The 25,385-nt window shown below is 43.1% G+C and overlaps 1 protein-coding gene across 5 annotated transcripts in view; it reads left to right on the top strand.

Annotated features, from left to right (window-relative positions):
• HTR1E (5-hydroxytryptamine receptor 1E) overlaps positions 1 to 18,651 on the top strand; it is a 398,512-nt gene extending 379,861 nt beyond the window's left edge. For all 5 annotated transcript variants that reach the window (XM_073589623.1, XM_073589624.1, XM_073589622.1 and 2 more), the window contains one exon: positions 12,528 to 18,651. In XM_073589623.1, the coding sequence (XP_073445724.1) occupies positions 12,685 to 13,779 (1,095 nt within the window). In that variant the 5' untranslated portion in view covers positions 12,528 to 12,684 and the 3' untranslated portion in view covers positions 13,780 to 18,651. The remainder of the gene's footprint in view (positions 1 to 12,527) is intronic.
• Positions 18,652 to 25,385: the final 6,734 nt, after the last annotated feature.

The following is a 25,385-nucleotide window of genomic DNA, read 5'->3' as shown; positions in this document are numbered from 1 at the left end:
TTCCTCATTTTTGGTAGAAATGTAGACAAAATCCAACAAACTATATAGTAATGTAAAACAAGGTACAAGGTGTCTATAGGACAGGGGAGATTTAGATTTTCTGCAGACACTTGTGGACACTGGACACTTGGATTGTGTGAGGCCCACTGAATATCAGAGCGCTATGTCACAGGCTCGATGCAGCAGGTGTGAAAAAAGTGACTACAGGATAAGGGAGATTTTGAATTTCTGCAGACACTTGTGGACACTGGACACTTGGATTGTGTGAGGCCCACTGAATATCAGAGCGCTATGTCACAGGCTCGATGCAGCAGGTGTGAAAAAAGTGACTACAGGATAAGGGAGATTTTGAATTTCTGCAGACACTTGTGGACACTGGACACTTGGATTGTGTGAGGCCCACTGAATATCAGAGCGCTATGTCACAGGCTTGATGCAGCAGGTGTGAAAAAAGTGACTACAGGATAAGGGAGATTTTGAATTTCTGCAGACACTTGTGGACACTGGACACTTTTGGATTGTGTGAGGCCCACTGAATATCAGAGCGCTATGTCACAGGCTCGATGGCACAGGTGTGAAAAAAGTGACTACAGGATAAGGGAGATTTTGAATTTCTGCAGACACTTGTGGACACTGGACACTTGGATTGTGTGAGGCCCACTGAATATCAGAGCGCTATGTCACAGGCTCGATGCAGCAGGTGTGAAAAAAGTGACTACAGGATAAGGGAGATTTTGAATTTCTGCAGACACTTGTGGACACTGGACACTTTTGGATTGTGTGAGGCCCACTGAATATCAGAGCGCTATGTCACAGGTTCGATGGCACAGGTGTGAAAAAAGTGACTACAGGATAAGGGAGATTTTGAATTTCTGCAGACACTTGTGGACACTGGACACTTTTGGATTGTGTGAGGCCCACTGAATATCAGAGCGCTATGTCACAGGCTCGATGGCACAGGTGTGAAAAAAGTGACTACAGGATAAGGGAGATTTTGAATTTCTGCAGACACTTGTGGAAACTGGACACTTGGATTGTGTGAGGCCCACTGAATATCAGAGCGCTATGTCACAGGCTCGATGCAGCAGGTGTGAAAAAAGTGACTACAGGATAAGGGAGATTTTGAATTTCTGCAGACACTTGTGGACACTGGACACTTGGATTGTGTGAGGCCCACTGAATATCAGAGCGCTATGTCACAGGCTTGATGCAGCAGGTGTGAAAAAAGTGACTACAGGATAAGGGAGATTTTGAATTTCTGCAGACACTTGTGGACACTGGACACTTTTGGATTGTGTGAGGCCCACTGAATATCAGAGCGCTATGTCACAGGCTCGATGGCACAGGTGTGAAAAAAGTGACTACAGGATAAGGGAGATTTTGAATTTCTGCAGACACTTGTGGACACTGGACACTTGGATTGTGTGAGGCCCACTGAATATCAGAGCGCTATGTCACAGGCTCGATGCAGCAGCAGGTGTGAAAAAAGTGACTACAGGATAAGGGAGATTTTGAATTTCTGCAGACACTTGTGAACACTGGACACTTTTGGATTGTGTGAGGCCCACTGAATATCAGCGCTATGTCACAGGTTCGATGGCACAGGTGTGAAAAAAGTGACTACAGGATAAGGGAGATTTTGAATTTCTGCAGACACTTGTGGACACTGGACACTTTTGGATTGTGTGAGGCCCACTGAATATCAGAGCGCTATGTCACAGGCTCGATGGCACAGGTGTGAAAAAAGTGACTACAGGATAAGGGAGATTTTGAATTTCTGCAGACACTTGTGGAAACTGGACACTTGGATTGTGTGAGGCCCACTGAATATCAGAGTGCTATGTCACAGGCTCGATGCAGCAGGTGTGAAAAAAGTGACTACAGGATAAGGGAGATTTTGAATTTCTGCAGACACTTGTGGACACTGGACACTTGGATTGTGTGAGGCCCACTGAATATCAGAGCGCTATGTCACAGGCTTGATGCAGCAGGTGTGAAAAAAGTGACTACAGGATAAGGGAGATTTTGAATTTCTGCAGACACTTGTGGACACTGGACACTTTTGGATTGTGTGAGGCCCACTGAATATCAGAGCGCTATGTCACAGGCTCGATGCAGCAGGTGTGAAAAAAGTGACTACAGGATAAGGGAGATTTTGAATTTCTGCAGACACTTGTGAACACTGGACACTTTTGGATTGTGTGAGGCCCACTGAATATCAGAGCGCTATGTCACAGGCTCGATGGCACAGGTGTGAAAAAAGTGAATTGTAGAATTGGGCAGAATAGGAATCTCCCTAGAGTGTATGTCTGTAAGAATGGAACAAATCCTCCATTTATCCTTCCACAGTGACACACAGATAGCTTCACTGTGGCTGTGATAACAGCCGTTACACGGTCCTGTGTGAGGAGCGTACACCGCTGTATGGTGTGAATAAATGCACGCTCAGTACCTCAGCAGGACAAAAAAAAAAATTGGGATTGCTTTTAAAAAGCAGTTTGCAGAGCAGTGGGGAAACAGCAATGCAGCTGTCAGGAAGCCTTAGAAGGCAGCCTAACAACCAACACCGCTGATCCACCACAATATAGCCTCCCCTTGCAGTGCACACACAGTGACTGGTGTGTTGCACAGGCAAAATAACTAGCAGCAGAAGCAGTTTGTTTTTCTTCTTCCCTGCCTAACGCTCTCCCTACAGAATCAGCAACCTCTCCCTATGCTAAGATCGGCAGAATTAAGATGGCGGCCGGCGTGCACGCCCTTTTATAACCCCTGTGACGCCCACCAAAGCAAGCCAATCACTTGCATGCCCTTCTGAAAGATGGTGGTGACCCCTGCCTATGTCATCACGTTGCCCACAGTGTCCGTGGATCCTGATTGGCTGAAAAAGAGCGCTAAACAAACTTTTGAAACGCGACTTTGGCGCGTAAGTCGCCGACCTCGTGGCCGACCCCATCCTAGGGTCGGGTTTCGTTTCATGAAACCCGACTTTGCCAAAAGTCGGCGACTTTTGAAATTGTTCGACCCGTTTCGCTCAACTCTACTCACAAGGAATGCAATGTTTTCTAAGACACTGAGGGAGTACCTTGCTGACCGTACCATCGTCCTCCGTGTTTCCTCTGTGGCTTTTAATTGTTGGGTATCCAAGCTGGACATGTGGCATAAGCTGGCTCTCTATGCCTTGGAGGTCCTGGCATGCCCTGCCGTTAGCGTTTTTTCCAAGGGTTTTTAGTGCTGCTGGTGGCATTATCACAGATAAGCACATTCACTTTTCTACGGAAAATGCAGACAGGCTGAATCTTATAAAAATGTACAAGGGATGGATTGGGCCTGACTTCGCGACACCACCAAATGATGACAGCGAAGCATAAACTCCAATGTAGTGTTTTTTTGTGAGGTGTATTCACATACACTCCTTCACAACCAAACATGGATATACGCTTGGTGTTTTTTGCTATTTGGTGTCTTCCTGCTTCTCCTCATCCTCACTGTCCACCACCACTTGAACACCAGGGTAAGCATATTAAATCATGCTCTGGCCACTCTATGTTTTTGCAAGGGTGTTATGATGGTCATTGTTGTGAATTCTCTCTCTGGCTTCCCTCTGGTGATTACTGAAGGTAGTGGAGCTGGTCAGATTGACAGAGGGGTTGCAAGTTCCCTTTCTGGGCTCCCTCTGGTGGTTACTGGAGGTAGTGGAGCTGATCTGATTGACAGAGGCTTGCCGCCTGATAATGAGGAAGACTATTGGAGATCTGGGGTTTCAGATTGGGATTTAAGACAGCCGACTCCCTCTATCTCTGCTGGTGATTTTCTTCCTGTGCCTCCTGAGGTCTTATGTCTCCTGCTCTGTCCCTGCATGTTCAGGTAAGTGGTTCATTTGCTACTCTGTTTGCATTTGATCTGATTTTGTCTATCTCTGCTTTGTGCAGGTCAGCCAGCTCCGGCTGGAGCTGTGCTGAATCACCGCCCTTATGTTACTGCTTGTGCCAGTTTGGTTTGTCCCATGTTATATTGGTCTCTTTTTGCTTTGCTTTCAGAATATACCAGAATGCTGATATAGTGGGGGCGAAGTCGTGTGACTTCAGTGTTTTTGTGCATCAGACATGTTGGACTTTTGCAGGGTTTTTTGCATGATTGCAGACAGTGTCTTTCCTTTCCTGTCCTGTCTAGTCAGTGTGGGCCCCATCTTTTGCTCAGTCTATTTTTCTGCCTGCGTTTGTGTTTTCATCTTGTCTCACCGACAATATATGTTTGGGGGCTATCTATTCCTTTGGGGTCTGCTCCGGGGCAGTTTAGATTTCCTCTTTCTTGCTTTAGGATTAGTTAGCTCTCCGGTTGTGCCGAGGCCTCTAGGATCATCACGCTCCACGGCTACTGCTAGTTGTGTGAACAAGATCAGGGGTCTGCATCCCCTTAGTTACCAACCTCTCTGTGGCTTAGCCTGGGCCTGCTATCCTCCTTGGTGACCCATTCATAACAGAATCACTAGCCTAACTGTAGACTCTAGGGTACTCTAAAGAAGGAAAGAATTTAAAAAAAAAAAAGTGTTAGAATTTTTTTTTTATATATATATTTTCCTTTTTTTTTTCTCTGGGGCTGTAGGAGGATATTTTTGTCTAGATGGAGACTAAGCAATTGTCTGATCATGTTGAGCAGCTCGCTGCTGAAGTGCGTGGAATTTCTGCCTATCTCGCTCAATCATCTGCTGTTGAACCAAAAATCCCTACTCCTGATGTGTTTTTTGAATTTTAAGAATAATTGTAAACTATTTTTTGCTTTGAAACCTGACTCATCAGGGAGCTCTGTGCAGCAGGTTAAAACTGTCATCTCCTTGCTGCACGGCGATCCCCAGGATTGGGCCGTTTTTTAGACTCCCGGAGATACTATTCTGGCTAATGTGGACGCGTTTTTTCAAGCCTTGGGGTTGTTGTATGATGAACCTAAAGCTATTGATCAAGCTGATAAAACCTTATTGGCATTCAACCAGGGTCAGGATTCTGCAGAGTTATATTGTCAAAAATTCCAAAAGTGGGCGGTCCTTACTAAATGGAATGACGATGCCCTAGCAGCTCTCTTTTGGTAGGGTTTGGCAGAAACTCTAAAAGATGTTATGGTGAGATTTCCTGTTCCCTCTGGTCTTGACGACTCTATGTCATGGCCATTCAAATTGACCGGCGTTTACGTGAACGTTAAACTACACGAGAGGCGTTGACGCCTTTCGAATGAACTTCTGAACCCATGCAATGTGATAGGGTTTTGTCTAGGGTGCAACGTCAGGAGTTTAGAAGGCGTAATAAGTTATGTTTTTTCTGTGGGGACGCCTCTCATACTATTGCTGTCTGCCCTAAACGAGAAAAGCATTTTGCTCACACATTTGCGGTGGGCAGAGTACAGCCTAAGTTCCTTTTGGCGATTACCCTGATCAGCTCCTTGCCTACATTTTCCGCTACGGATTTTGTTGATTTAGGAGCAGCTTTGAATCTGATGGATTTGGACTTTGCTAAGCGCTGTGGTTTTCCCATGATACCCCTGCGGACTCCTATCCCTTTGAGTGGTATTGGTGCTACTTCTTTGGCGGAGAATAAACCCCAGTTTTGGACCCAGGTGATAATGCAGGTCGCCCTGGACCACCAAGAAAATTGTAAATTTTTGGTGTTGCATTATTTGCATGATATTATTGTTCTGGGTTTCCCTTGGTTGCAAACTCATAATCCTGTTTTAGATTGGAAATCTGTGTCTGTGGTGAGTTGGAGTTGTCAATGTGTTCTTAGTGACACTCCTGTTTTCTCCACCTCTCCCCAGTCTCATGATATTCCAGACTATTTGGCTGATTTTTCTGATGTATTCAGTGAGAGTAAGTCAGCGTCTTTGCCTTCTCATAGGAGTTATAACTGTGCAATTGAGTTAATGCCCGTGTGTAAATTTCCCAAAGGTCGGCTTTTCAACTTATCGGTACCGAACATGATGCTATGCGATCTTATATCAAGGAGTCGTTGGAGAAGGGTCATATTAGACCATCCTCTTCACCTTTAGATGCTGGTGGTTTTTTGTGGCCAAGATGTTTCATTAAGGTCATGTATTGACTAACATTCCCTTAACAAAATCACTGTTAAATATCAGTACCCGTTGCCCCTGATTTCTGATTTATTTTCCAGAGTTAAAAATGCCTGTTGGTTTACCAAGCTTGACCTCAGGGGGGCGTATAATCTTATTCGCATCAAGCACGGGGATGAATGGAAGACGGCATTTAATACTCCTGAGGGACATTTTGAGTTCCTGCTGATGGCTTTTGGGCTCACTTATGCCCCTTCTGTCTTCCAGTCTTTTATGAATGATATTTTCCGGAACATTGTGGATAAGTCTTTGATCATTTATCTGGATGATATTTTGATCTTTTCCAGTGATTGGGATTCTCATGTGGAACATGTCCGGACTGTGTTCCGGATTTTGAGGGAAAATTCTCTGTATGTTAAGGGATCAAAGTGCCTCTTTGGTGTACAGAGGATTTCATTTTTGCGATTCATTTTGTCCCCGTTTGCTATTGAAATGGACCCAGCCAAGATACAGGCCATTTATGATTGGGTTCAGCCCACTTCTTTGAAGGCTCTCCAGAAGTTTTTGGGTTTTGCTAATTTCTACCATAAATTTATAAGTAATTTTTCTGATATTGTTAAACCACTGACTGATTTGACTAAAAAGGGCGCTGATGTGCTGAATTGGTCTCCAGAGGCAGTCTCGGCATTTCAGGAGCTTAAGCAGAGATTCACTTCTTCTCTGGTTCTACTGCAACCTGATGCCTCACTCCCATTTCAGATGGAGGTAGATGCTTCTGAGATTGGTGCAGGAGCCGTTTTGTCCAAAAGAGATCCGGTGACTTTAGAAGATGAATCCCTGTGCCTTCTTTTCTCGAAAATTCTCCCCATCTGAACGTAACTATAACATGGGGAATCGGGTATTGTTGGCCATGAAATGGGCATTTGAAGAGTGAAGACATTGGTTGGAGGGAGCTAGACATCAAGTTGTGGCCCTCACCGACCACAAGAATTTGATTTATCTTGAATCAGCCAGACGCTTGAATCCTAGACAGGCTAGGTGGGCCTTGTTTTTCACGCGTTTTAATTTTATGGTCTCTTTTCTTCCGGGTACTAAGAATGTTAAGGCGGACGCCTTTCTTGGAGTTTCTTTGTGGATTCTCTTGATGTGACCGAGCCTACTACCATTCTAAATGAGGGTGTAGTTCTTTGCGCCATCTCGCCCGATTTGAGATGTGCCCTGGAGGAATTTCAGAAGGACAAACCTGAACGTTGCCCTATGGGAAAATTGTATGTCCCTGACCAGTGGAGGAAAAGAGTAATGTCTGAAATTCATTGCTCCACGTTGGCTGGTCATCCAGGTATTTTTGGTGGCCTGCCTTATCTCGTGATGTCAGGAATTTTGTGCAGTCCTGTGGGACTTGTTCTCGGTCCAAGCCCTGTTCTCGTTCTAGTGGGTTATTGATGCTCCTGCTGGTGCCCAGGAGGCCATGGACTCATCTCAATGTATTTTATTTCTGATCTCCCTGTCTCTCAGAGGATGACTGTTATCTGGGTGATCTGTGATCTGTGATAGATTTTCTAAGATGGTCCATCTTGTACCACTCCCAAAGTTGCCATCTTCTTCTGAGCTGGTGCCCTTCTTTTTACAACAGGTGGTTCGGTTGCATGGGATTCCTGAGAACATTGTGTCGGACAGAGGAGTACAGTTTGTTTCCAGATTTTGGAGAGCTTTTTGTTCCAAACTGGGAATTCAGTTATCTTTCTCCTCTGCATTTCATCCTCAGACCAATGGGCAGACTGAGTGAACAAACCAGACTTTGGAATCCTATTTGAGATGTCTCATATCTGCTGATCAGGATGACTGGGTCTCATTTTTGCCCTTGACCGAATTTGCGCTACTCAAAAGGGCTAGTTCTGCCACTTTGATGTCGCCCTTTTTCTGTAACTTTGGCTTTCATCCTCGATTTTCTTCAGGGCAAGTGTAATCTTCGGCCTGCCCAAGTGTGGATTCTGTGGTAGAGAGAATACAGCAGATTTGGGACCAAGTGGTGGATAAGTTGTCCCACTCTCAGGAAAAAGCCCAACGGTTTTCCAACCGGCATAGGACCATTGGTCCCCGGTTTAAAGTGCGTGATATGGTTTGGTTGTCTAATTTGTCTTCAAAGAATATTCCTATGAATGTTGCGTCTCCAAAATTTAAGCCAAGATTCATTGGACCTTATAAGATTTTGGAAATCCTTAAGCCCATTTCTTTCCGTTTGACTCTTCCAGTTACGTTTAAGATTCATAACGTGTTCCATAAATCCTTGTTGAAGAGGTTTGTAGAGCCAGTAGATCCCATGGCGGCACCTCATGACCCTGTATTGGTTAAAGGCAATTTAGAGTATGAGGAAGAAAAAATTTTGGATTCTCGTTTTGCTAGATGGAGACTCCAGTACTTGGTCAAATGGAAGGGATATGGCCAGGAGGATAATTCTTGGGTCTCTGCTTCTGACATTCATGCCGAAAGATTGGTTCGTGCTTTTCACCGGGCCCATCCTGACCGGCCAGGTGGCGTGGATGAGGGTTCGGTGACTCCTCCTCAAGGGGGGGTACTGTTGTGAATTCTCTCTCTGGCTTCCCTCTGATTACTGAAGGTAGTGGAGCTGGTCAGATTGACAGAGGGGTTGCAAGTTCTCTTTCTGGGCTCCCTCTGGTGGTTACTGGAGGTAGTGGAGCTGATCTGATTGACAGAGGCTTGCCACCTGATAATGAGGAAGACTATTGGAGATCTGGGGTTTTAGATTGGGATTTAAGACAGCCGACTCCCTCTATCCCTGCTGGTGATTTTCTTCCTGTGCCTCCTGAGGTCTGATGTCTCCTGCTCTGTCCCTGCATGTTCAGCTAAGTGGTTCATTTGCTACTCTGTTTGCATTTGATCTGGTTTTGTCTATCTCTGCTTTGTGCGGGTCAGCCAGCTCCAGCTGGGGCTGTCCTGAATCACCGCCCTTATGTTACTGCTTGTGCCAGTTTGCTTTGTCCCCTGTTATATTGATGTCTTTTTGCTTTGCTTTCAGAATATATCAGAGCGCTAATATAGTGGGGGCGAAGTCGTGCGACTTCAGTGTTTTTGTGCATCAGACGTGTTGGACTTTTGCAGGGTTTTTTGCGTGATTGCAGACAGTGTCTTTCCTTTCCTGTCCTGTCTAGTCAGTGTGGGCCCCATCTTTTGCTCAGTCTATTTTTCTGCCTACGTTTGTGTTTTCATCTTGTATCACTGACAATATATGCTTGGGGGCTATCTATTCCTTTGGGGTCTGCTCCGGGGCAGTTTAGATTTCCTCTTTCTTGCTTTAGGCTTAGTTAGCTCTCCGGCTGTGCCGAGGTGTCTAGGATCATCGTAGGTATGCTCCACGGCTAATGCTAGTTGTGTGGACAGGATCAAGGGTCTGCAATCCACTTAGTTACCAACCTCTCTGGTTTTCTGTGGCTTAGCCTGGGCCTGCTATCCTCCTCGGTGACCCATTCATAACAGGTCATCACCAAAATTTAAAAAATATTTACACCCCCAAGGGGAATTGTTTGACAGGTGGGTGGTTTTGCTGGGCATAAAATACTTGCTATGGAAAAGGTTGAGGTGTACCCCACAGTGGAAAATGTTTGACAGCCAGCACAGTAAGTGCATGGGCATTCCAAATCTAGGAGATACGCTCCTAGAAATTGGGAATATTAGTGAATCAGGCCTTCATCCGAGTCTCATCATCCACTGCCACTAGAACAAAAGGGTTTACGTTTTCCGTGCAGCTACAGCCAGTGTCGAATTTGTAACAAGGGTGGGTGGTTAGGCTGTGCGTCAAATACTAGTTCTTCCAAAGGTTGAGGTTTAATCCACAGAGGAAATGTTTGCCAGCCCATACACTAAGTGTATGGGCATTCCAAGTCTAGGAGAACCGCTCCTTTAAATTGGGTCTATTTTTTAATCAGGCCTTCCTCTGAGTCTCATCATCCACTGCCACTAGATCACAACATGCAGCTACAGCCATTGTCAAATTTGTAACAAGGGTGGGTGTTTAGCCGGTGCGTCAAATATTTGTTCTGCCAAAAGTTGAGGTGTACCCCACAGGGGAAATGTTTGCCAGGCCACACACTTAGTGTATGGACATTCCAAGTCTAGGAGACCTGCTCCTTTAAATTGGGCATAGTTTTAAATCAGGCCTTCCTCCACGTCTCCTCATCCGCCGCCACTAGATCACCAGCGTTAACGTGTTCCATGATGCTACAGCCAGGGTCGAATTCCGAACAAAGGTGGGTGGTTTTGCTGGATGTAAAATACTTGTTATGGGAAAGGTTGAGGTGTACCTCACAGGGGAAAATGTTTGACAGCCAACACACTTAGTGTATGGGCATTCCAATTCTAGGAGACCCGCTCCAGTCTATGCAAAAGAAATCAGAATGGGAGTACAAAATGAATAATGTGAAGTGGATTTTCCTGTGCCCATCTAGTATGTGGATTCAAAGGCATATTGGGGTGCAGATAACTTGGCAGCAGGGCAGGCCTTGCAGACAATGCATACAAAAATAGTTTGGGATTACAAAATGAATAATGTGAGGTGGATTCTCCAGTGAACATCCAGTACGTGGCTTGAAAAGTTTATTGGGGTGCATGTAACTTTGGGGCAGGCCAGGCATTGCATTTAATGCAACATTTTTTCAGGAAGACCTCCTGTACCTCTCGTGAAAGGGGTATTGTGATGCGTCGTAATTCTTGGCAGCCCATCCTCTCACTGCATAGGCAATAACAGTTTAGGAGACCCACTGATTAATAATGACCCTTTAAGAAGATTAATGCCACCTGATGCTACCAGAAAAATAGGCTCTGTGACTTTAAGAGTCCATCCTTCATAAATGAAACAAGATGTGTCTGCTTATGTGTCACACACCACACGGCCAGCTAGGGTTGTTAAATGTTACTGTACAATCACATTTCCCAGTGAATGCATTTTTATTGGTTGTTAAAGTTGAAAAACGCTTCAAAAACGCTGCTTCTGAACATAGCCCAAGTGAGGAAGGAACATTTTGATCTGGGGTTAATTATTTTGCCCTATATACAAGTCATTAACCTGGAAAGGATGTACCTTAACATATTTCCCAGCAAAATACATTTTGGTTTTGTTTTGGTTTGTATTTTGGTGCACCAGTGAAAATGGCATGAAACGCTGAAAAAATTGTTTAAAGCTGTGAACTAGGAGTCAGGAATGCTTCCAGGGGTGATCCCCATGATGTCCCTGTGTTATTTGAGCAGTGTTTCCATTATTTTCAGACATTTTTAGACCTTTAAAGGACCCCCTGGGGGGATCGAGGTAAAAATGGTTGGGTCTCCCATAGGCTTATATTCGGCTCGTTGTTCTGTCCGAGTACCCGAGTATTCCAATTTGTTCGACCCGAGCAACAAGCATCCGAGCATTTTAGTGCTCGCCCATTACTAGTCAGAATTGCTAAAATTAGCCTAATCAGGAAGGTGAAAACAGGCTTTGGAGCGAAGGGGTTAAGGCTCAAACTAAAGTGATTAATAGATAAAATAATGAAAAAAATGTTTTGTTTAAAACCTAATGGTCTACTTGTTCAATATTATAATCATTTACAATGGAAGCAATATTTGCAATCATAAATCAATATTTGATTTCATCTGGTATTAAAGGGGTTGCCTAATCACACCATATTGATGACCAATCCATAGGAAAATTTTATCCTAAACTGCAAATTTTCTATTCTCATCATGAGTGACGTATGTAGAGAGACAGATAACAGTGATTGATCAGTACCCGCAAAACATAATGCAAAAGAGTGATAAAAGCGAGGTATAACAGCAAAACAACACATTTATAATGAAATACGTTATCCAGTCATCCTTGTGAGATTGGGTGGGATCCCACACTCAGCAACCGCAGTGATCTGCTGTTATTTCCTCCAGAGAAGGAACACTTCATTCAATGTGTAGCGGCCACTGCCAAGTCCTGCAGAGCAGCACCTATTCTTTTGAATTATTATATTTATTTCCCTTTATTCATTCTCATGTTTAGCAGATTGTTTCATGGATTATAGTTGTAATTATAGCACTTCCCTTCATTCATTGTCCTATGCAGTCCTTCAGTTGAACATGTGGATGTACATCTTTTTTCCTCTGTATTATGTAACAATGCCCCATGTTTTTATTTTCATATGAATAGTAACAGAAAATGTCTTTAGTAGTAGAACATTTCACAAATACTCAACACAAGCTGTACAGTACAATTACATATTAAAATGAAAAAATATCTAGTATCAGTTTATTGCAATGACAGCCCATAATGGATTTCAATTCTAGGGTCGCTTGAATGGGTCGCTCTTGTCTCCAGGTCACATGGCACCAAAGACAAAACCAATGTTTTGTTTGTCCAAACAGATTCATTAAGCAATGAAAACAATTTTCGCAATGAAAGAATAAATGATGTTTTATCTGATTATGTCTTCCAGGCTAGACATGTGTAAGAAGAGGAAGATGCATTAGAACATCTGTGGCGTCAAGGTTTCTGCACATAATGAATGTTTCCATGGGGAAAAAGCTGACCAGGGTCAAGATGAGCATCATCTGAAAGCTGCTGAAAATTCTTTTACATTCTCAGTGAGAAAGATGAATTTTACAAACTGTACAGAGGAAACAATATCAAACAAATCCAAGACAGTAACTGAAAAAATGCTGATTTCCTTAACGCTGGCTGTAATTACTATCCTGACTACACTGTTAAACTCTGCTGTCATCATTGCAATTTGCACAACCAAGAAACTGCACCAACCTGCTAATTATTTAATATGTTCTTTAGCAGTTACGGATTTTCTAGTTGCCATTCTAGTTATGCCTTTAAGCATTGCCTATATAGTTATGGACACGTGGACCCTTGGTTATGTAATATGTGAAATATGGCTTAGCATTGACATGACGTGCTGTACTTGTTCCATTCTTCATCTTTGTGTCATTGCACTTGACCGATATTGGGCAATTACGGATGCTGTTGAATATGCCAGAAAGCGAACAGTGAAAAGGGCTGGAATGATGATCCTATCTGTATGGACAATTTCTATCTTCATTTCCATTCCTCCCTTATTTTGGAGAAATCATCAGAACATAAGTAGTGAAAATAGTTGTATAATTCAACATGACCATGTTATCTATACAATATACTCGACATTTGGGGCATTTTATATCCCTTTAACTTTAATACTTATTTTGTACTATAGGATTTACCATGCTGCAAAGAGCCTTTACCAAAAACGTGGATCAAGCCGACACTTGAGCAACAGAAGTAATGACAGCCAAAACTCTTTTGCCCATTGTAAGCTTACACAGACATTCTGTGTGTCTGAATTCTCCACCTCTGACCCTACCATGGAATTTGAGAAGATCACTACATGTGTAAGAACCCCTCCATATGACAATGACATTGATCTGACTTGGGATAGGCAACAACAGATCTCCAGTTCCAGAGAGAGAAAGGCCGCTCGCATATTAGGACTTATTTTGGGAGCTTTTATGATAAGTTGGTTGCCATTTTTCATCAAGGAACTTGTTGTTGGACTAAACCTTTGTACTGTTTCCCCAGAAGTGGCTGACTTTCTAACATGGTTGGGCTATGTTAATTCTTTAATTAATCCACTTCTGTATACGAGCTTCAATGATGATTTTAAGATAGCCTTTAAAAGATTAATCAGATGTAAAGAACACACATAAAGTGTTTCAGGCCCGACGTCTACTAAGCCTTAAAGGTTAGAACATTCCACATGATACCGGATCCATTTTATGGATGACAGGATTATAAAATTATGATTTATTGTATTTCTTCTTAGTTTTTTTATGTCCAGTCATGTCCAGTCTTCTACCTCTGTTTGTAATAGGTAAAAAAATACAAAAATAATTTTCATAACATGCAACGATCTTTCTAGTATTTATGTCAAGAATTTGTAACTATTAAAGTGCAAACCTACCATGAGGCTGCTATGGTGCTCTTGGAGGGAGTTTTAAAGATAACCCAATCCCTTTTGCTACTTTTCTCCAGAAAAATTGCTAGAAAGAGAGTCAGGAATTGGCCCAAGAGTCATGGAAAGAGCCTAGAGCCCCACACCATAAAGTTCCAGTCTTGTATGTTTCCTTTGTATGAACACTGCATGCTTTAGAAATATTCCAGTTACATTTATGTATAAACAAATTAATTCCACTTTCCCAAGGTCTTTAATTTGTTCTTATTTACTCATACATCCAAATATGAAAGATAATATGGGAATCCGCCTGGTGCTATCACATTCAATCCCGAATGATGAAAAGTTGTGAATTATCATGAAGAAATGTGAAATAGAGATGAGAGAATCAATTTGTGGAGAATCAAGTTTGAGTCGAATTTACTGAAATTTGTATTTTCACTCTAATTTAAACACTTTGAGATTCAATTTGCAGGTCACAAAAAAAACTTCCAAGTCACCATTTACCACACTGAAGCATCAGAGAGCAGGCCAATGTCTTTTTGATTTGAGTGCGGGCTTTATCATAATGCCACGCATTTATGACCGCTAATGGATTATCATACCTTGTACAGTGGTGGTCAGTACGTGGGCCATCACAGATCAGCAGTTCCGAGTGGAGCACAGTTTGTATGGCAGAGTTGTTTTCCATCATCAAATTCACTGGGTAAGTCCCTCTGTCCTATAGAGTGTAAGCTCTTATCAGCAGGGTCCTCTTTTTTTCTCCTGTAGAGTTCAAGCTCTTATGATCAGCCTGGTTTTCTCTCTTCTGTAGACTGTAAGCTTATATGATCATATGATCAGTGAGCTCCTATCTTTCACTCTCTTTCTCTACTGCAGAATGTAAGCTTTCCTGGTGAGCAGGATCAACTCTCTCTCTCTCTGTCGTGAAGAATGTAAGCTCTTATAGTCAGCAGGGTTCTCTCTCTCTTCTATACATTGTTAGGTCTTATAGTCAGCGGGGTTCCCTCTCTTCCTCTCTGTCATGAAGAATGTAAGCTCTTATGGGCAGCAGGCTCCTCTCTCTCTCTCCTATAGAGTGTAAGGTGTTATGATGAGCAGGATTCCCTCTCTTCCTTCTCTCTCTCTGTCATGAAGAATATAAGCTGTTATGGTCAGCAGGGTCCTCTTTCTATCCTATAAAGTGTAAGGTCTTATGGTTAGTGGGTTTCCCTCTCTTCCTCTCTCTGTCATGAAGAATATAAGCTCTTATGGTCAGCGAGGTCGTCTCTCTCTCTCTCCTATGGAGTGTATAATTGACTCTCTTCTTCTCTCTCTCCTCTCACCCAAGTGTATTTTCCAAACAATTACAAGCATTCAAGTATTGAGATTCACACAAATTTATTCACCGCATTCCAAACTTTTGTGGGAAAAGTTGGTGAAGCTGGGAATTAGAATTTCAAAAGTTGTGGTCATCTTTAATGTCAACTTTTCATGACTGAGGTGGTGACCCCATTCACAGAACATACAGCCTTGTGTAATTTTCATGAAGTTATCAAAAGACTACATGACCCAGCTGAGGAAAAGTAATATTCCCTGAATTTTATTTATTGGGATTTAATGAAAGGATGTACAGTATATAAAAAAAATCACTAGAATGCTACTTAAAGTTTGCGTCAAAATATTAAACCGCCAGATAACCTCATAAAACCTAGTAAGTGATGTTGACTGTAATGATCCAATCATTTTCATCCCACAGACAGTTTTTTTCTGCTTTTTGCTGCTTGTGGCTTGATGATACACCGTAGACAGTCACAAATAAATGTCTTTAAAAACTACTTATCTTCTGAGCCGTCTGACATGATTTCAGCAGAAGGATTATTTCCCATCTAATTTCCACTCAAAATTACCTTGAAGATGCGAGTCTATTTTCGCAGGGCTCTTCAGAACATAAGAAAAAAAACGGTAAGGTTTTAAATAAAAAAAACAATTGCATCGTGGAAAATAAGGGGTTACATATTCCAGCAGAATTGTTTATTGCATGGTATTTCCAGTACAACAGTGGAGTGCAAAGAGTTTAGTCAGTCTCTTTGGTAATGCTCCTAGTGGAACATGCTAATCTCCATAAAGAATGCTAAGGAGTCGCACCATTCATGAATTGCCTAGTAAGCACCTGAATATTTTGAATCAAGTTTACAATAATGAAATTCGAGCTGGCAAATTTCAAGCAGTAAATTTTAAGATAGCCATTAAAGGGTAGCTAAACTATTTTTTATATATATATTTTTGTACAGGATAAATAGTAATGAAACGTTGCAAATAAATTCATTAGGGGATCTGTCTTCATTGCTGCAAAAAACTGCATGTAATTGGCTTCCAAACCCGTTGTTGAACTCAGTTTATATGCCTGCATCTAGCTGGATTGAAATCAGAATATACTCATTTGGAGTACAGATGATGGCAGTGAAAGAGTCAACTCAGCACTAACTTTTTTGGGTAAGCAGCTAGTAGAGATTGTTCGGATCAGCACAACACTCAGGGAATGAGAAGGTGCAGACCCTTTCACTCCAAATCAGTATGCTCTGATAATAATGCATTTAAAGGCATAAAATATGTAGACTGGGAAAAAGGCAATGCAATTTATTTTTACAAAAATGAAGACAAATCCGCTAATTGATTAATTTGTTAAACAGCATGCTATTCATTCCAAGACTAGGTGTAACACATGGGTACTATAGACAAGTTTAAAGGGAATGCTACAGTGTGAGCTTATGTACATAATCAAGAGGAAGTGAGAGGTGCGGTTGGCCGCTCACTTCCTGTTGATTACTTATATGTACGAAGACGGGGACAGTGACGCCAGCACTGATTGGACGCAGGGCTCACGTGTCATAACAAATGGATGTGAGCCCCAAGAATGCAAGTGCCAACACCGCTGGAATGGCGCCAACATGGGAGATAAGTAAAACTGTTTTTATTTTTGCGGAGGGCAAATATTCAGAGTAAGAATGCATTATCCTAGTAGTGTATAATACAGTATATTTCCTAATGATAATAATTACAAGATCACATGGTAAATTCATCATTAGATTATGTCGCATAATGTGTGTTAAGCAAAATGCTTCATTTCTGCTTAATTTCATTGTGCAGTGTTACTTTGTAATGTGTGCCTCCTTTCTACTGTTAGTAGTCTTTTTATGGCCCTACATTAGGCCATGTTCACATGTTCAGTATTTGTAAGTCAAAACCAGGAATGGGTGACAAATACAGAAGTGGTGACGTGTTTCTAATATACTTTTCCTCTGATGGTTCCGCTCCTGGTTTCGGCTTAAAATTACTGATGTAAAATGCTGACTAAATACAGAACGTGTGAACCTGGCCTTAGATAGCTCCATCAAGATGCATCTTCTCTTTCCTGCAGATCCTCCACAACAGCCCACAACTTTTAAAAGTAGAGATCCACTTTCTACCAATTCATGTATTTCTCTGTGTGGGTCCATATCCTTTCCCTCACCAATTTTTTTCATTCAATAGGAGGTGTTCTCGACTAAATGTATAATGTAATAAATAACAATGATAAAATAATGGTATCACTACATGAGATAGCAACCAATGATATGGAATGCTGTGCTCAGGTGAACTTCTACATCCAAAACTGGAGTAAAATAATGCAAAGTAAAAACTAAAAAATGGCACTTTCATAACCTTAATCAATATAAAATGTTAATAAATTGAAGAAAGAGGAATATATAAAAAATGTATATACATTGGTGATGTATTTTAGTCTGTGTTCAGAAGTCTAAATACTTGTCTGTCCACGCATTCGGCAGCTTATATCCTCTAACGACAGAAAGAGAAGGACTACTATATAAAGCCATATGGGTGGACCTCACTATATATAGATATATTCAACTATTAATGTGCAATAGCTGACAGATTGTATGGTATAATAAGTATACAATTCCTTTCAACGATAGCATTAATAAATGTACTGGTTTGATTGGTCATTTTTAATTAGATTACATTTTTTTCCACTGGATTGAATTTATAATACCAATTTATATACTTTTTGTATATATTCTTCTTCTTATTTAACATTTTTAACCCCTTTCCTACATTGGGCATAATAGTATGCTCACGTCTGAATCCCTCCCTTTGATGTGGTCTCTGACACTGAGCCCACGTCTTTCCCAGTACGTCAGCTCTTATGAACAGTTGACATGTGCCTCTAACAGCCGCGGGTGGAATAATGATCCACCTGTGGCTGTTAGCATGTTAAATGTCACTGTCAATCTCTGACAGAGGCATTTAACCCGCACTTATTGGAAGCATGCCGGAAATCCTGTCCATCAGTGACCCGCGAACACGTGACGGGATGTCACGCGATCTCAGATCACCAATGAGTTGGCTTGACAGCCAAAGGTCTCCAGCAGACCTCTATGAGCTTTGCCCGTGGTCAGCACACATAGCAAGTGAGCATTTCTGCTACAAACAGGCAATCTGATCATTGCCTGTGTGTAGCAGACGTGATCAGACAACTGCAGCTTCTAGTCTCCCATGGGGACTATTGAAGCATGCAAAAAGTAAAAAAAAAAAGGTTTGAAAAATATTAAAAAAATAAAAGTTCAAATCACCCCCCTTTCGCACCATTCAAAATAAAACAATAAAAAAACAAATATACACGTATTTTGTATTTCTGCATTAACAATCACCCGATCAATATAAAAAAAAATTAACCTGATCTCTAAATGACGTAACGAGAAAAAATTAAAACGTAAGAATTACGTTTTCTTGCTCGCCACTACATTTTAATAAATTGCAATAATGGACAATCAAAAGATCGTATATACACAAAAATGGTATCAATTAAAATGTGAGCTTGTGCACAAAAAATAAGCGCTCACACAGACCCAGATCATGAAAAATGAAGATGCTACAGGTCTCGGAAAATCGCGCCACTCTTCTTTTTACCAAAGTTTGGATTTTTTATTTGCCACATAAATAAAAAAGAACCTATACATGCTAGGTGTCTATAAACTCGTAATGACCTGGAGAATCACAATTGCAGGTCAGTTTTAGCATTTAAGGAACATGGTGAAAAAAAACTGTGAAATTGCACTCTTTTTGCAATTTCAACACACTTGGAATTTTTTTATCATTTTCCAGTACATGATATGTTAAAACCAATGGTGTCATTCAAAAGTACAACTTGTCCTGCAAAAAACAAGCCCTCATATGGCCATTTTGACAGAAACATAAAAAAGTTATGGCTCTGGAAAGAAGGGGAGCAAAAAACGAAAACACAAAAATCAAAATACGTCCAGACATGATGGGGTTAAATCAATTTGTATTATTTTGTATTATTAATTATGGAAATGTAGGTGACAGTTGTCTGGTTTCTACTTTAAGGTTGTGTGCCCATGATGAGTTTTTGACACTGCGTATTTTCAGATGACTAATGCCAGCCTATTTAATTTATTTCTTCATTAAGTCTTCACTATTGAGCAGATCCTCAATTTAAGGGAGGTTAACCACATATCTGGTCGTTACCTCTAGTCCTTTTATTGTACCTCAAGGGAATTTTCTTAGTTTGACATTGTTTCTGTAAAATGACTTACGTTTTAGCTCTTCTAGTTTTGGGGGCGAAAGTTGTTGTGTGAACTATAGACAGATAAGGCTGGTTTCACACTAGCATTTTTTAGCGCTGTGCTTCGTGCGCGTCCATGCGCATGCATCCTGTGCCCCTATCTTTAACATGGGGGCGCATGGTCTTGCATATGTGCGCGTTCGTGTGCGTTTTCGTGCGCATGCGTTTTTTGTAGTGTGCGCCTTGACGCGCCGGACGCAACCTGTTGCATTTTTGGTCCGTCCGACCTGTCTCAAAAAAACGCTTGCGCACGGAATGCGCAAAAAAAAATCACATTACAGTCTATGGGAACTGCGTTTTAAGAGTTAACATGGCTAGAAACTGGTTAAAACGCATGCGCCTAAAAAAAGCAAACGCATACAAAACGCATGATGCGTTTTTGTATGCGATTCTATTGCGCACGAAGCACAGCGCTAGAAAACGCTAGTGTGAAACTAGCCTGAGCTAAAAGTTTCACTGTGGCCCTAGAACTCACCTAAAAAACACAAAAAGGATTCTTTGTCCCTGTAGATGATTGTGGTCAAGGCAAGAATTAATCTAATTGTATTATGTTGCTTGAAGAAAATGAATAAAAGGAAAATAGATCTATGCGTTACATTTCATCCTCTTTAGCTTTATGACCTGCCCTCTGTCTCTTCCCTTGGTGCATTCATACATCCCCCAGTGCGTCCGTATTAGTGATGAGCAAACATCCTCGGATAAGGTGTTCTCCAAGCATGCTCTTTTGCTAACCAAGTGTCTTCAACGTGCTTGAAAAATATGTTCATGTCCCGGCGCCTGCATGTCTCGTGGCTGTGAGACATGCAGCCTCAGGGACTCAGACCTATTTTTCGAGCATGCCGAAGACTCTCGGTTAGCACTCGAGCATGCTGGGATAATGCCTTTTCCGAGCACGTTTGCTCATCACTAGTTTGAATCCTTTTCTTTTATTTGTGTCATCTATTTCTTATTACGGTATATCATCCAACGATGTTATTTTTCTTGTGTTTCTAACTAAAGAGATTGCATTTATTATACAATCACAATCTTTTAATGCCCCTTGCATGGGGTTCCTATTTTGGCTAGTCCATACTTTTGTTGCAACATTAAGAAATTCCTTGAATAAAATTTTGAAATAAAAAAAAGCTAGATGTGTTTTGTACTAGATGGCTTTGTGCATATGGTGTGTAAGATACTCTGTTGAAAAAATAGAAACAATCATCATTATATAATTCTCTTAAGGCCGGGGTCACACTTGCGAGTGTGATGCGATAAACTCGCGCGAGTCTCTCCCATCAATACCCAGCACTGCCACCGGCACTCAGACCGGTACATGCAGCCGCACACTCCAGTCCCATGTATGAGCGGCAGTGCTGGGTATTGATGCGCGAGTTTCTCGCATCACACTCGCAAGTGTCACCCCAGGATAAGAGGTTCTATACTCCTCTTAATTAGAGTTAAGCGAAACAGGTCGGTCATATTCAAAAGTCGCCGACTTTCACTGAAGTCGGGTTTCATGAAACGAAACCCGACCATAGCGTGAGGTCGGCCACGAGGTCGGCGACCAGAGCGCCAAAGTCGCGTTTCAAAAGATGCTTCCAGCGCCTTTTTTCAGCCAATGATGGAGGACGCACACTGTGGGCAACGCGATGACATAGGCATCGGTCACCACCATCTTTGAGAAGGGCATGCAAGTGATTGGCTGGCTTTGTGTGTCGTCACAGGGGCTATAAAAGAGCGTGAACGCCGACCGCCATCTTACTTATGCCGATCTTAGCATAGGGAGAGGTTGCAGCTGCTGATTCTGTAGGGAGAGCGTTAGGCAGGGAAGAAGATACAAAAAACTGCTTCTGCTGGTAGCCATTTCCACTGTACAACACAACAGTTTGTGTGCAGTGACAGGGGAGGATATATTTTTGTGCATCAGCTCTGTTGGTTATTAGGCTGCCTTATAAGGCTCCCTGATAGCTGCATTGCTGCTTGCACACTGCTGTGCAAACTGCTTTTTTAAAAGCAAAAATACTTTTCTTCCTCTTTTCTGCAGTTACCAAGGGTTCATTTTTCCACCCTTTTGTGTGTGCACTGTGCAGCAGTCAGCAGTCCTGCTGATTAGGCTGCCTGCGTTCATACTTGGACTGAGAGCATCATTGTCAGCGTCCTCAAATCTCTAGTGAGATCCAAAATCTCACCAATCCTAAAGACACCCTCCACCTTGTCATACACCATCCAATTTCAGCCTGTTACATTGAGGTGTAATCTCTCCTGGGCCAGAGACAATAGTTCTGCGTCCTCAAATCTGCAGTGAGATCCAAATTCTCACCAATCCTATAGACACGCTACACCTTGTCATACACCATCCAATTTCAGTCTGTTACATTGAGGTATAATCTCTACTGGGCCAGAGACAATAGTTCAGCATCCTCAAATCTATAGTGAGATTCAAATTCTCACCAATAGTAGATACACCTTCTACCTTGTTTTACAGTACCATAAAGCTGGTGGTATTTTGGGTACATTTTCACAAAAATGAGCAAGTATGGTGGAAGACGCCATGGAAGTGGGTGGGGGTTGCCAGCTGGTCCCGATGGTGGTGGTGGTGGTGTTGCATCTGTTGGTAGTGGCAAAAGCACAATAGCACCTAAGGCAGGAGGTGTTGAGCCTGCGTCATCGTCTGGCTCCACAAGGCCTCGAAGGCTCTCTTTTCTGGGAGTAGGTAAACCACTTTTAAAGCCGGAGCTTCAGGAACAAGTTTTGGCTTACATTGCTGACACAGCCTCCAGCTCTCTCGCCTCCTCTTCTGAAGTTTCAAAAAATAAAAGCACTGAGTCGTCATTGGAGGCTCCTGGTCAGGAACAACACCTTTCCTTGTGTCCTTCACCCCTACCAAAAGTGAAGGATGTGGCAGACCACACTACCGATTACTCCATGGAGCTCTTTTCACATACCATGCCTGGGTTAGCAAGTCAAATTGTGAATTCCCCAGTCCAAGAAGAATCGGACATGGAGTGCACTGATGCACAGCCACTGCTAGATTTTTCTGCTGGTACATTTAGTCAGAGCACTACATTGTCCTCGCAGTGTACTGAGGCAGAATCAGACCCTGATGAAACTCAGGTGCCCCTTCCCGCATACTATACCACCTTACACGGTGACACAGAGGAAGGTGCACATGAAATTGAAGAGGAGGTGATGGATGACCCAGTTGTTGACCCAGATTGGCATCCATTGGGGGAAGAGGGTGCCACTGCAAATACCTCAGAAGAGGAGGAGGAGGATCCGCAGCAGGCAACGACATCGCAACAGCTGTTATCTGACAGGACCATAGCAGTCCAAAAACGTGTTACAAAAACCAAAAGAGTTGCAGGACAGCTTGGCCAGACGGTCAAATTAGCACAGCGTGCAAGGTCTCAAATTGTCTTCCATAGTAGGAAGAGTGCAGTGTGGCACTTTTTTGAACAAAATCCTAATGATCAGGCAAAAGTTATCTGTAAGAAGTGTGCAAAGACCTTTAGCTGAGGGAAAAATCTGAGAAATTTGAATACCAGTTGCATGCTAAGACATTTAACCACCATGCACTTGCAAGCGTGGACGGACTATCAAACCTCACATACCACATGTGCACCTTCTCCGAATGAAGGTAGTCAGCAACACTACATCGCTTCCCCCACTGTAAGCCCACCGGTTAGCACACCACCAGCAGCAAATGTCGAGGTGTCGTCGCAAGGGCAAAGCAGTCATGGAATCACAATGTTATTGCTACGAAAGACTGAATCTAGGCCATCAGCAACACCACCAACACTCACCATCACCAACTCTCTCTCAGTCCGCCATGTCCACCGCTAGTTCCACCATATGCAGCTCTCATGTTCAGCTCACCCTACCAGAAACTCTGAGTAGGACAAGAAAGTACTCATCCTCTCATCCGCGTACACTGGCTTTGAACGCCCACATTGCAAAACTAATCTCGTTAGAGATGATGCCCTACCGGTTGGTTGAAAGCAAAGCATTCCGTGAGCTCATGGCCTACGCAGTACCATGCTATGACCTACCCAGTCAGCGCTTCTTTTCGCGAAAAGCCATCCCAGCCCTCCACGTGCATGTGAAAGACCGCATTGTCAATGCAATCAAGCAATCAGTGAGTGGAAAGGTGCACCTCACAACAGATGCATGGTCTAGTAGGCATGGCCAGGGCCGTTAAGTGTCCATCACTGCGCACTGGGTTAATGTGGTGGATGCAGGGTCCACAGGGGACAGCGGCGGTGGGACAGTGCTGCCTAGCCCACGGTATAGGAAACAGTTGGCTGTAGGCGTTCGACCCTCCTCCTCCTCCTCCAGAAGCGAAAGCTCGTCCACAGAGCGCAATCGCATGAGCACTCCATCCGCAGCTGCCAGTGTTGCACACGAGGTGTCCCACTATCGAACAGCTAGTGGTAAGCGTCAGCAGGCTGTGTTGAAGATGATGTGTTTGGGAGACAACAGACACCACGGAGGTACTGGCCGACTACTTGCAGCGACAAACTGAGTCATGGCTGGGCAGTCTACATCTTGAGGCAGGCAAGATAGTTAGTGATAACGGCCGGAATTTTGTGGCAGCCATAGCCCTTTCAAAACTCAGACACATACCTTGCCTGGCTCACACCTTGAACCTGGTGGTGGAGTGCTTCCTCAATAATTATCCGGAGTTAACACCCCTGCTCCATAAGGTGCGAAGACTGTGCTCACACGTCCGCCAGTCACCCGTACACTCCAGTCGTATGCAGAAGCTGCAGCAATTGCTCCACCTTCCCAAGCACCGCCTAATTATCGACGTTGCAACAAGGTGGAACTCCACCCTGCACATGGTTCAGAGGCTGTGCGAACAGAGGCAGTCTGTAATTCATTTGTGGGAGGATACACAGGCAGGCAGTTTGCAGGCAGACATGGAGTTGTCTGGTGTGCAGTGGTCGAAGCTGAAAGACCTCTGTAAAGTCCTTCAGTGTTTTGAGGAATGCACACGGCTGGTAAGCGCAGACGACGCCATCATAAGCATGAGCATCCAACTTATACGTCTGCTCATGCAAACGTTGATGCACATTAAGGAGCACGAGTCTGCAGCCGAGGAGGAAGAGGAGGAGGGAAGCCTTGATGACAGTCAGCCATTGTCTGGTCAGGGAAGTCTCATGGACGAGGTGGAGGAAGAAGAGAAAGAGGAAGAGGAGGAGGATGATGGGGATTATTATTTTGGGGAGGAGGATACTTCTCAGGGGGCAAGAAAAAATGTTGGCGTGGCAAGGTCAGGTACAGGGTTTGTGTGTGACTGGAGGGATGTGGATGTGCCAGAAAGTGTTCCTCCACTCAGCACTCGCAGTGCATCATTGACACCTGGAACATTGGCCCACATTATGAATTGTAGATCCTAAAAAGGGACCCCCGCATTGCCAAAATGATGAACGATGACGACTACTGGTTGGCCAGCATCCTGGATCCACGCTATAAAGGCAAATTCCAAAACATCATGCCACAGGAGAACCTAGAGCTAATATTGGCTAACAAACAAGCAACTCAGGTAAACCTTTTGTTTGAGGCATTCCCAGCACACAGCAGTGGTGATGTTTTTCCAACCACCTGTAGGGGGCAACATGAAAGAGGTGTTCATGGTGCACACAGCCAAAGTGGCGTTGGACACAGGGGTTTCATGACCATGTTGTGGAATTTTTTTTTCAAGTACCGCTCACACGACTGGTAATACTGCATCGATCGAAAGTGACAGGAGACAG

Source organism: Dendrobates tinctorius, unplaced genomic scaffold (assembly GCF_039654945.1).
Source record: "Dendrobates tinctorius isolate UK_male_01 unplaced genomic scaffold, ASM3965494v1 ptg000111l, whole genome shotgun sequence".
Taxonomy (NCBI): Eukaryota; Metazoa; Chordata; class Amphibia; order Anura; family Dendrobatidae; genus Dendrobates; species Dendrobates tinctorius.
This window is presented reverse-complemented; position numbering and strand designations above follow the sequence as displayed.